The 11,683-nt window shown below is 35.8% G+C and overlaps 1 protein-coding gene across 1 annotated transcript; it reads right to left on the bottom strand.

Annotated features, from left to right (window-relative positions):
- Positions 1-49: 49 nt before the first annotated feature.
- LOC133520589 (cationic amino acid transporter 2-like) lies at positions 50-11,446 on the bottom strand. The gene is made up of 11 exons (XM_061855092.1): positions 7,703-11,446; positions 6,820-7,078; positions 5,752-6,036; positions 5,561-5,665; positions 5,092-5,476; positions 4,862-5,001; positions 4,692-4,794; positions 3,917-4,065; positions 3,138-3,304; positions 2,238-2,346; positions 50-2,159 (listed from the first exon to the last, which is right to left on the bottom strand). Exons 2-11 carry the CDS (start codon positions 7,076-7,078, stop codon positions 2,062-2,064), a joined length of 1,800 nt encoding a protein of 599 aa, XP_061711076.1. The 5' UTR covers positions 7,703-11,446; the 3' UTR covers positions 50-2,061.
- Positions 11,447-11,683: the final 237 nt, after the last annotated feature.

Raw genomic sequence — 11,683 nt, 5'->3', positions numbered from 1 at the left:
AGTGTATTTATTTCCTTCAACGAACTTAATTTAAAATAACAACATAATGTTTCAATAAGATCTTTTATTTTATTTATAAATTCGTAACAAAATTAACATACTACAAGTCTACTTAACACTTATCGCAGGTGGTTGCTAAAGAGGTTTTGCGGTGAATTTAAAGTATAGTTTGGCTGTTCTATAGTTCGTTCGCGTTAAGAATGCAGTAAGATCATCATTGGCCGCCAGCCTGGTGAAGCTCGTAACCAATCAAACCGTTCCTAATTAGAAAATACCTATGCCTTCAACTGGTCACTGTGAACTTGATTTTCTGATTAGAAACGATTTGAATGGTTACGGGCGTGGCTAGGCCGGCGGACAATGATGCTTTTATTGCATTCTTAACGCGAACGAAGTATGAATTAAAACTACTTACTAATAGAATCATAAAATTCACAACTGACACTTATACTGCATACATATTTAAGTTACAATTGAAATTAACAGATTCTTAAAATACTGTAGAATTTGTAATCCGACTTTAGTCGGAGAGCCATATTTAATAAAAATTACAGACCGATAAATAGGTATGTCAAGATTGTGGCAACAATGTGTTTAATAAACTAATAGTCAGCAACAAAAGTAGCGGAAAAGGGTATAACCTCGAACATCGAAGGTCGTAAATAGGGTTGTTTCCAATTTTTTGAAACGCTTGTATTACGTTCTACATTAACTAAAAGTTGCCCTAAAATTCAACTTTTATACTAAAAACGGCTTTAAATATGTTAAATTAATAAAATATATTTTGACAGATGCTTTCGCGCCCAAAACGCTCTTTGAAAATTGTGTGACGTCACAGTTTACGGTTTGACACAACTACATACATACGTAGAAGATACACTGTCAACTGACATTTGTCATTTGTTGTTTATCGCCTAACTGTCAATCCGAGAGTTGTGACGTCATCAGAATCTTCAATGACGTTTCGAGTTTAGTCACGTGACGTGTGCCAAAAGATATATTAAATTCAATATTTACCTACAAAAATATGGTCATTATAGGTCCCCAAGTAGTTTAACATGTTCTTATAATCCAAAAGAATTTATTGGGATACAATTCTGCCCTAAGATTTGTAGATGGAAACAACCCTATTGCGGGCATCTTTCCCTGTCACTATTAACGCCTCCATTGGAGTGAAAGAGAACGATCCCCGCAAGGCCCTCAGACTACGCGTAAAAGTATTGTGTGATGCTATACATCACGACCACGGATCATTTTGTAACTTCCTTTGCGGTAAAAATTCACGAACAACATTACACTAAGTATACCATTCTTTAATAACTTAACAAGAAGAAATTTATCTCTATGTGTAGAACAATTACACTGTGGCAGATACTTTTGAACGCAAACTGTAGAGATATAGCTCTAATCTCCATTTGGAAAAGTATTCCAGGGCGGCAGATACCTTTGGCGCGTCCTTTTATCCACTACTATCTACTATTGATGTCGACTGTACATCAAACAATTCGTAGTTGTAAAACTCACAAGCGGCATTGAACCTTGAAGTCTAAGGAGAGACTGCCTCCTTGTGTGTGTGTTCTACCGCTTGTACAATGGGCTGTGTTCTGAAGACATGCGCTGTGCTCTGAATAATTATTTGACATGATGCAAACTGCCGCTTTCTATCACCGCACCTTTCGCCGTCGGCATGGTGACCCTAAATAATCGCGCACTGTTCGGTTTAAAAACTCCGGCTGTGGATTGAGCCCGATGCCGAGGTTTTCTCGAGTGTACACTGTAATGAGCTTAGAATAAATTAAAAATTACTGTCTTAAACTACAGAGGCCGTGAGTTCAAGTCTCACCCAAGACAGTAATTTTTTCACTTTTAAATTTATTCTAAGCTTAATAGCATCGTTCGCAGACGTTACTGCTTGTTAAAAATTAATGTACACTGTAATGGTTTTAAAGGGTTGGAAACGAGCATGTAACACCTTAGGAGTTGCAGGCGTCGATGGGCTACGGTGACTGCGCGGGCCGTATGCTTGTTTGCGACCGACATGGTATAAAAAAATATTTTCAATTATTTAATGGCACGATTCTCTACTTTCTCCAGACTAGCAGTTGACTTTGCATTATGAATACTGTTTTTGATGCCGTACGTGAAATAGACGAAGAAACCTGTAACGAAGAATCGATGATAAGGTTTATACGTACATAAATTAGTTGTAAAAATAAGAAAAAGATCTTTTGACCTACCGATTATCATCCAACCTCCGAATTGTGCCCAAGTGATAGCGTTCAAACCCCACATTAAATTGAAGTTTATGAAGATACTCGTTGCTGGCAGAAAAGGTACTAATGGCACCTGAAAGATGAGAAATGTTTCATTATAGTACACTAAAGTGTTTCGTAATGAAGTCGTTATAGTTGAGTTGGGAGCCTGTAGTGAAAAGTATGCGATTATAATTTGGTATACGAAGTCTAATTTCAACCATCAACGTCGACGAGTAGAAAAAATATTATTTATATTTAATACAAGGCAACGGTCTGATAGTAATATAATCTTGACGACAAATATCTGTGAAGTGGCCTTAGTAAATGAATTAACTGAAGAGTTTGATAATGATGATTCTTGTTTATTTGTAAAATAATTTAGTACCTTACCTACCTACTAAACTATGAATATAATAATATAATTATGCTTTCTTGAAGCTCTACTCCTTTCTGCTTTCTGTTAACACGATATTACGGTAGGGAGGCGTTGTTGAGCATGTGGTTGTTGTTGCGATTTATAATGATAAACCAAATATGATACCTGCTTTGATTGTTTTATCTGAGTTAAATGACTTAGACATTTTTTTTTTGCTTTGTACCTATAGCATAGCAGAAAATTATTGTAACCAAAGTCAGACGTGCTCAACCCGACTCGATAGTGAGGTAAGTTGAGCATGAGTATGGGGTAAGTTCAGCAAAGGAAAAAACATGGAAAAACTAAACTTTTTACCATAATTTTAGAAAGCTGCATTACTCTAGTCTCAATCCGAACGTCACCTTTTAAGTAGCAGTTTCAAAATGCTACTAATTAATATCTTGATATGTTTCAGAAACTCGAACAGAAATAAAGAAAAATTCCCGTTTAAATAAATACATACTTACGGAAAATGGGAGTTCCTTGAGAGATTTTGGCTGAGCGTTTATGCCTACCAGAAGGGCAACCATGGCCAGGATCAAAACAACAATTAAAATTATTGCCCATGCTTCTCTGTTGATTATGTTATCGCCAAATTTCCTGATGACACCCGCAGATAAAAAACTAACAACAACTGAAAATCAATTAAAAATTATCAATAGTTACTTGTTTGGTTTACACGGGGGCAGAGTTGTTGTTAGACTGCTCGTGCTAATATACCCGAGCAGGTTAAAGGTTTCAAAATTGAACCACGAGTTTAACGAGTGGTTCGAAAAGTGGTATTTTGAGCGTTACTAGGGTTTCAAGGCATGAGGGTTAAACAAACGTTGCTACACGCAGGGAAAATTCTAACTGTAAAACATTATTAAACAAATCCATATGAACGCTATTAAATATTTATCATGCAAAATCATCTCTTAAAATTCGATTCCGCCAGCCCACATAAAAAAACAACTCAAAATCATCATATTACTTTGAAACTCTTTTGAATAAAAAACAACTTTTTCATCAGTTTTTTTTTTTGAAGAATAAAGAAATATTTTACCTATGACCTGGTGTGGTTGTAAAAATAAATGGTAGTCTTGACAGTAAAATTGTGTTCGTTTATTATCTATTTTACTCAGTTAAACCAACTATCTTTTATCCTTAATTTAACCCACGTTTTACTACGTTCTACTTTAATTAGTTTCATATTTCTAATACCGAAACTTTTTAAGTATTTTTATTAACAAAATATTATACTTACCGAAAATTGTGACAAGGCACGATACTATTTTTGAGGTATGTTTTGTTGGAAATACTAAATTATTGGCATTTATCAACTGCCTTGCTTTATTTTTTACTGTCAGAGTTTCTTCAACTAAATTGTTCTCGGGCGCCCCATCGTTTTTGTACCTTTATTCGAAATAAATATAATTTAAATTCATATTATTCATACTAGGTAGCAATAATTATCATAAGTGCGAAAGTAACTGTGTGACGGTTAGGATTTTTTCGGGAATGATTTTGTTGTAATTTGCTACGTAGTTGAGGCGCTTGGGATGGACATATTAGGCATTTATTTTGGAAATAATCCTTCGGGAAGGGAATATAACTCAAAGCAAAGCTAGTAGGAAAATAATGTTATCAAAATATTTATTACTCAATTCGACTTAATTCTAATTAACTATTCGAATTAGTTCTGGGAGTCAGAGTCAAGCTCAGCTCCCCTGTGTGCTTTTTTATATTACAAAAAAGTTACCTAACTTGAAAACGAAACATTGGTCTGGCTTGAACAAGTGACCAAACAGCTGTTTAGATCTTGTTCCTAATAAATTATTGAAATAACTTATTTTAATGGGAAATCTTGAGGAAGTTGCGGTAATAAGAAATTAAACGATCCGATCGATTAATGATCCGGGAACCAAATATGTACCTATACGTAGTCATTCGAAACCCAGAGTCATCAGTTCTGTAGGCAGAGCCATTAGTGTTTGCGGTAGATCGGCATGACTAATTCAAAGTTAATATTGATTAATTACCTTAAAATGAGTACACAGGCAGCCACTATTGAATAGGAGAACAAAGTACCTAGGCTCATCATATTCGACAAATGATTTACGTCAAAAAATGCTGCAATGGTTCCTGAAAGATAATTATTATGTTTGAATTTAAAAACAAATATTGTACTTAACGACAGAAAATAACATACCCGTCAAAAGTCCGGCTAACAAAGTTCCAACCATCGGAGTCTGGAATCGTTCATTTACGTTTCCTAGCCATTTGTACAATAAACCGTCAGATGCCATTGCATAAATGATTCTCGGTAACGGGAACAATGCACCGACTAAACTAAAAAATGATTATAGGTAAGTAATTGCTTTTATTTTACATATGTACATAAATTTCATTTCATCAGTAAGAAAATAATCGAAAATGTACCTCGCAGTTAAACCAAAAATTGCACCAACACTCACAACGTAAGTGGCCCAGTTCCAGCCGACTGATTCAAACATGTAGATAAAAGGTGCCTTGGTATTTTGGTCGTAATACGGGAGAACTGTTGTCAGGACCGACGAGATCCCAAAATAAGCAAAGAAAACCACTAACAAAGATGCAACAATAGCAATCGGTAATGATTTCTTCGGATTTTTAGCCTCTTCCCCTGCGGTCGCGATACAATCAAAACCGATAAACCCATAAAAACATTCACCAGCACCGGAAAGGATGCCCATTACTCCGAAAGGAGCGAATCCTCCTGACCCATAATTGACGCCTTCGAGTTTTGGTAATTCGTCCACATTTATTCTCCAATTTGCAATGTCAGCTAGGTAAAAAAACAGAACACAACAGTTATAAGTTTTGGAATTACAATTATTCAATTTAAACATGTATAAACATAAATGTATACCTTTAAATAAGCCAGCGATTACAACAAATAAAATTATTGTCAAATTAATCAATGTGCAAATGTTATTTGCTACAGACGACTCTTTTGCGCCCAATGCCAAAGCCACTGCAAGAAAAAAGAAAAATATTGAACATAAAGAAAGTAAAGAAATAATGTATCGATACAAATATTTCTCAAGTAATAAATCTTACCCGAAAATGCAACAGTGATTCCAAAAGCAAGAAAGTCGATGTAAGGTGAAATATAATCAACTTCAATTGTAACAATTGATTTGAATGCATTGCTTACAGTTTTGTTATTAAATTCATCTATATAACTACTTAGTCCCCGGACAACACTTGCAGCGCCAATCACATATTCAAGGATAAGTGCCCATCCAATAATAAATGCCAAAAACTCTCCAATTGTTACGTAGGTGTAAACATACGAAGAACCTGCTTTCGGTACTCTGGTGCCGAATTCGGCAAAGCACAGCCCTGGAACATTTCATTAAAATAATAACACATAAAAAGTTTGTACGAAATAATCGACTACCTAGCCATTGAATATGTAGGTAGTTCAATAAAACATTAACGATAGGTACAGGAAAAAAATATTTTAACTAAAACGGTCCTTTATCGCGTACCTATTACGATTATACTTTTATAATAAATTTATCCTGATGATCGAGCGTGGCATTACACTATAAACTGAAATAGATGTCATATATTAAGAAAAACTGACCAAGCCCTGAAAGCCCTCCGGTGGCCGAGGCCGGAATCGAACCAGTGTCTTACGTGCTGATGCTGACCCCTAGGCCACTCATTCATGGCTATACCCGACTCAAATTCTCGAGTATGTTTAATCTTTGACAGGCTAGTTGCATGTGACCAACGGAGGGTACCGGAGGGCTTGGATACTTTTTCTTTAGTACCTATATATATATATTACATCTATTTCAGTTTATAATTTACTTATATATAATATAGTAGTGTGACTACTTGAACTAAAAATCTAAATATTTAATAAAATAATTTGATTTATTCCCTAGTGACATTACACTATTGGTCGCAAGATGATCAGTTGTTCAAATAATTACTGAAAATCTTACAAGGTTAAACATTTATTTATGATTATTACATTGATATAATTAGGTGTGCCCTTATTGGATTTAAACAGGCATCGTTAAGACCAATCTACCCAGCTAATCCGGTCGTCACATGTAAATATTGTAGAAACAAAAAAAGTCGCAGATAAATTAACTAAAAACATTAGGATACCGGCCAGCAGAGATGCCATAGCTGCGATAAGGAATGACACAACCACAGCGGGACCTGCATGGATCTTTGCCACATCTCCAGCAATCACATAAACTCCAACTCCAAGGGTTGATCCTATACTAAGAGCTGTCAAATCCAAAGTCGACAGAAATTTCAATAATTTCGAGTCCGGTTCGCTAGCATCGAGGATTTTTTTAATAGTTAACGCATTTTTAAACTCTCGCCACCTCAACGTACGCGTATCACGCGACTCCGACATCTGAAAAGTGTTTCAATTAAGTAAGTTCAACGATTATTTTGGACATTTTGACTAATGATTGTAATAAAAAATTAATTGTTTAATTTTCCTTGTCAACACTAGAGGCAAAATAGTGCGATATTTAGTGCGATTGCATGACCAAGGCTAAGTTAAATTAAAACCACAAATATTAGTAACTTCAAAGTTTTGTTATTCGACCCAAAATGAAATCAATTATCTGTTGTTGCTTAGTTATTTTATGTTAATTGCTGTATTTAATCATGTTTTCGTTGTGCACAATAAAGAATATTATTATTATTGTATCTCCTTGGATTTCACGGGCCTATAAATCCCGGTCTTTTGATAGGCTTGCGTGGGGATATAGATCCAACACGTAGAGGCCCCTTGGAGAGCTTTAATGTCATGTAGAACGCCTGCTGGAACCCGTTCACAGGCCCAACAATAGACACCCATGAACCGGTCGCAGCAGGCATTATTATTATTATGTCTGTCTTTTACAAATTCTCGGGACCATGGGGTCCCGGACATTTGGAAGGCGTGCGTGGGGCCGAAGCCAACACGTAGATGCCCCTTGTAATAAGACAATTTACTCTAAATGTTATTATTATTATCAATGATACATACCTTAATAAATAAATATAAATTATCACTATTAATAACGAACTAAAGACACAGTTTTTTCCATTCGTTAATTGTAAGTGCGCGTCTGTTTAGCTACGATTTACTAATAACTAGAATGCTTTACATTTCCGCCCGCTTCAAAATAAATTCAACGTATCACTGACGTCACGGGTATTTTGTCAAATAACTGAGTAGGTATCTAGTAACTAGTATTTCATCAGCCAGGGTAAACCCTCCAAAAATTTCTTGTAGTGCCTCAGCTGAATACTTTCACGATACTACTAGGTACCATGACGTCACGGATATTTATCAAATAACTGGGTATTAGTATTTCATAAGCCAGAGTTAACCCTTCAACAATTTCTTTTAATGCCTCAGATGAATACTTTCACTATACTACTATTACTACTATCCTGACTGAAAGTATTCAACTGACTATAACAACATTGCAATCTTTTATCTAAGCAGGAATGAGGTTTTATCTAATATGTTTATATTACACGTAATGACTCTTAACATACGTAATGATTTGACTGACTGACTATGACTTATAATCAAGGCAAGAGCCGAAACAACTAAATGTAGGATTTTTTACCAAGAAAACTAATTTGAGCGATCGACTTCCACGAAAAAGAACTGTTGCCATAAAAGGGTTAGATTAAGTTAAAACTGCGACCTTTCACAAAATCATTCTTTTGTCAGAACTGTAGGTTAGGTTAGAACTACGCTAACTACGGTTCCCCCTAAAACGAACTATTACCAGAATAAATCAGGTTAGGTTAGATTACCGTCCGAAGACGCAGGTAAAAGCTAGTTAATTAATATTATACGCATGATATTTCATTATTTGCTTAGCTAAGAACTAGAGTTAATCCTGTTCACTCATAATTTAATTGTTATGATAAGATTAGGCATAAATCGTTGTCAATGTGAAGTAGGTACAATAATTGTATTTGCAATCTCTGCGCCGGTTCTCTAACAACAACATTACGAGTACATTGAAATTATTTAGAAAATAAAGTAAGTAGGTATTCCCAGTGGGTTCTCTCACACTCAGAACTCACTGGTTAGGTAGGTAGGTAGGTAGGTATTTACACACCTGTCCTACTTAATTCAGTCGTCCTAACTAGCGTCCTAAAAATTTGATCCTAGTTAGTGAAGTCAGTTCTACTTACTCTTACTAGGCTACTTTATAGGATGCTTATGCTTTAGGATTTATAGGATTCTGAGATGAGGATGGGATGTACGACGCGCTTAACAGAAACTGGTGGAACTGTTTGCGTACCTACGTATCTACAGATAATACGTATGTTTTCGACTTTACTATTAAGGAAAAGCAGAAGTATTAATGTCAAGTACCTATATCTCAAATGTACACAATATTTAGTGATAAGACCGCCGATGGTATTACCCCTACTTTTTAGCATCTTTTTAGTTTGTGATTTTTAGAGCCATGGAGCACGCCATGCTCGGCATTAAACTTCAAGACCGAGTGAGGAATGTCGAGATCCGACGCCGCACCAAGGTGCGAGACGCTTCTAGATGCGACTAGCCCAAGACCGGAATGAGTGGCGTACACAAAGAGAGGCCTATGCACAACAGTGGGCGACTGGAGGTTAAAAATTATGATGACGATGATTTTTACAGTTTTCTTTTATTGAGGTGTGCCATAAAGAGTATTGTATTATGTATATTTGATAGTTTTTGTACTTGAATCTGATAGTGTGTGATACTTCCTGGGTAAAACAATACAGGAACCTACACCTAATAGAATGTACCTTTTTACTTAAGATCTTTCTATCTCTGTCATTACTGTCATTAAAAAAAAAACAAAGGAAGTTGATTAACTTCAATTCTAATATCAGTCTAGATGGCGTTTTATTCAAAATTGCAAACATTGTGATCAAAGCTGCAATGGCGGTAGTAACATATGGTTCCTGATCATAGAGAGCTTACGAGTATAATATGTGTGCATACCCAAATGGAGTTTAACGTTATGTAGTATCACCATTTGTTCGAGCTACTCTCCAGCCTCGCATTACACATCTATTTGTAGTTCCCAATACTAGCACAATGACGTTTTTGCACCAGTCCTCTGTGTATGTTGCACTTAATTGTATATTTGTATGAACCTTTTTATTAGAAAATTATTTTATTACCAGCATTTAGTTCGCCGACAAGTCTGTACTTCAGCTATTTACCCTAACTTTTCAGTGACACGCATATTTTTGACAACCATCCAACGAGTAGGTTTGGTTGGTTTGGTAAAACACGTACAGCTGCAATTTTGGCAGTCCAATACACATGAATTATTTATTTTATTCCATCCAGTGTTTGTTTTATGTAAGATTCAATTATGTAAAAAGTAGGGATCAAATCAGTAAAAATCTTTGTGACATAACTTTTGACCTAATAAGTGAGTTGGTTAATAAATAAATAGTTGTTTTGTAAGAATAGACGAAAACGCTTACGCTTACGCTTAGCCAATGCTCAACTACCTACCTACAAGAAAATCAGTGTAACTTCTTTATTTACCAATCGCCTGAGGTAAGCGGTAGATCCATAACTAATAAAAAAACTTTACGCAAACTCATTCTGATCCAATCGATTGCAATTGCAATAGGGACCGTGCGCGTTGGAGGGTCTGCCATCTTGTGGCCTGAATCGGAACCATAAACATGTACATTTACACGTCACGTGTTTTCTTGCGCATAGTAGGTTCTGCCATCTTTTGGGCGACATCGGAACAATAAACATCACATTTACGCCTCGCGCCAAAAATCTGACGGCTCCTGTGCTGCCTCCTACAGTTCATGCACCCTCCCTATCGCCGTTTGCTGTCAGTTGTCAAAAAGTTATTGTCGTAGCGTAACGCGACCTAAGGTGCTGTTTATGAAAAGTTACTGAACGAAGTTAAATTACTTTGTTACTCGTACAGTAAATAAGTAAATTGAAATGGCAATGTTGGGCCTATGTTGTTGTTGGTGACATAAATAACATTTTGTTCGTAGCGTCGTAAGAACAGATGGTTAACTTTGGCGGGGTATCTTTTTCAGATTTTTGCTCCATAATCATTTTTACTCTACGATCAATACTTTAGGAGCTACACGATGTTTAAGGAACTTCCGGTTCGAGCGCCATTTTGATAGTCACGCGTCGTGATTAATTGCTTTGTTTTTTGCTCTATCATATTTTTTAAAGTGTAATATCGATAGCTTATTATACAGATAACTAATTTGATAGTTTGCAGTTAATGGAGAATTAATCTTGGTTAACCACCATTTTGGAGTCAACGGCCGGTAGTCCACGTGTTATTTGTAAAGTCCAGCTGTCGCTTTACAAGAGCTGATAAAATCACTTTCACTGTCTTGTACTAACCGTACAATTTTAGTTTTATTTAAAGCTCCTAATACCTTGATAGTGGCGAAATAGTCACACTAGACTGAAGATATAATTTTAAAAGAAAGTATGAATGAATGAAAGGGTGTTTAAGGTAATAAAGACAAAAAAATAGACTGTTAAAGTAAACGTCGTTTTTGCGTAGTTGTTCATCTAAACTCAAATTTTTAGTTTAGAATAAGCAAGCTTAGTCTCCAGGCGATCAATAATAAACAAACCTACCCAGAGCATTTCGGGCCATGCTATCAGCGTAGGGTTCCGAAGTTACCCGTACGTCGAAATAAACTTTTTGCAAAACCTCAAAAACTGCTTAAACGATCAGGTCTGCTATAGTTTTCCTTGAAAGTACAAAGCTTTACTTTCACGATTTTTTTCATATTTTTGGACCCATGTGTTGATGCTACACTCATTGTGTATTGAACTACTCATATGATACTATTGTTAGATATATTATTAGCTTCTAATGGGAACTGTGTCATATAATTATGTACAGTCAGCTGCAAAAATATGTATCGAGAGTGTAATAACCTGTCACAGTATTTTACAGTGGCAACACAAAAAGAGTTCTGTCACCAAAGAGGTCAT

This window comes from Cydia pomonella, chromosome 8 (genome assembly GCF_033807575.1).
Source record: "Cydia pomonella isolate Wapato2018A chromosome 8, ilCydPomo1, whole genome shotgun sequence".
In the NCBI taxonomy this organism is placed as follows: Eukaryota; Metazoa; Arthropoda; class Insecta; order Lepidoptera; family Tortricidae; genus Cydia; species Cydia pomonella.
This window is presented reverse-complemented; position numbering and strand designations above follow the sequence as displayed.

Bases quoted from the DNA above. Each gene is read 5' to 3' on its own strand.
- LOC133520589 (XM_061855092.1), bottom strand. From the start codon at position 7,078: ATGTCGGAGTCGCGTGATACGCGTACGTTGAGGTGGCGAGAGTTTAAA. The intron at 4,066-4,691 runs GTAATTAATCAA...TTTCGAATAAAG, and splicing joins GCCTGTGTACTCATTTTAAG to GTACAAAAACGATGGGGCGC. The intron at 3,305-3,916 runs GTAAGTATAATA...ATTGATTTTCAG, and splicing joins GTGCCTTGTCACAATTTTCG to TTGTTGTTAGTTTTTTATCT.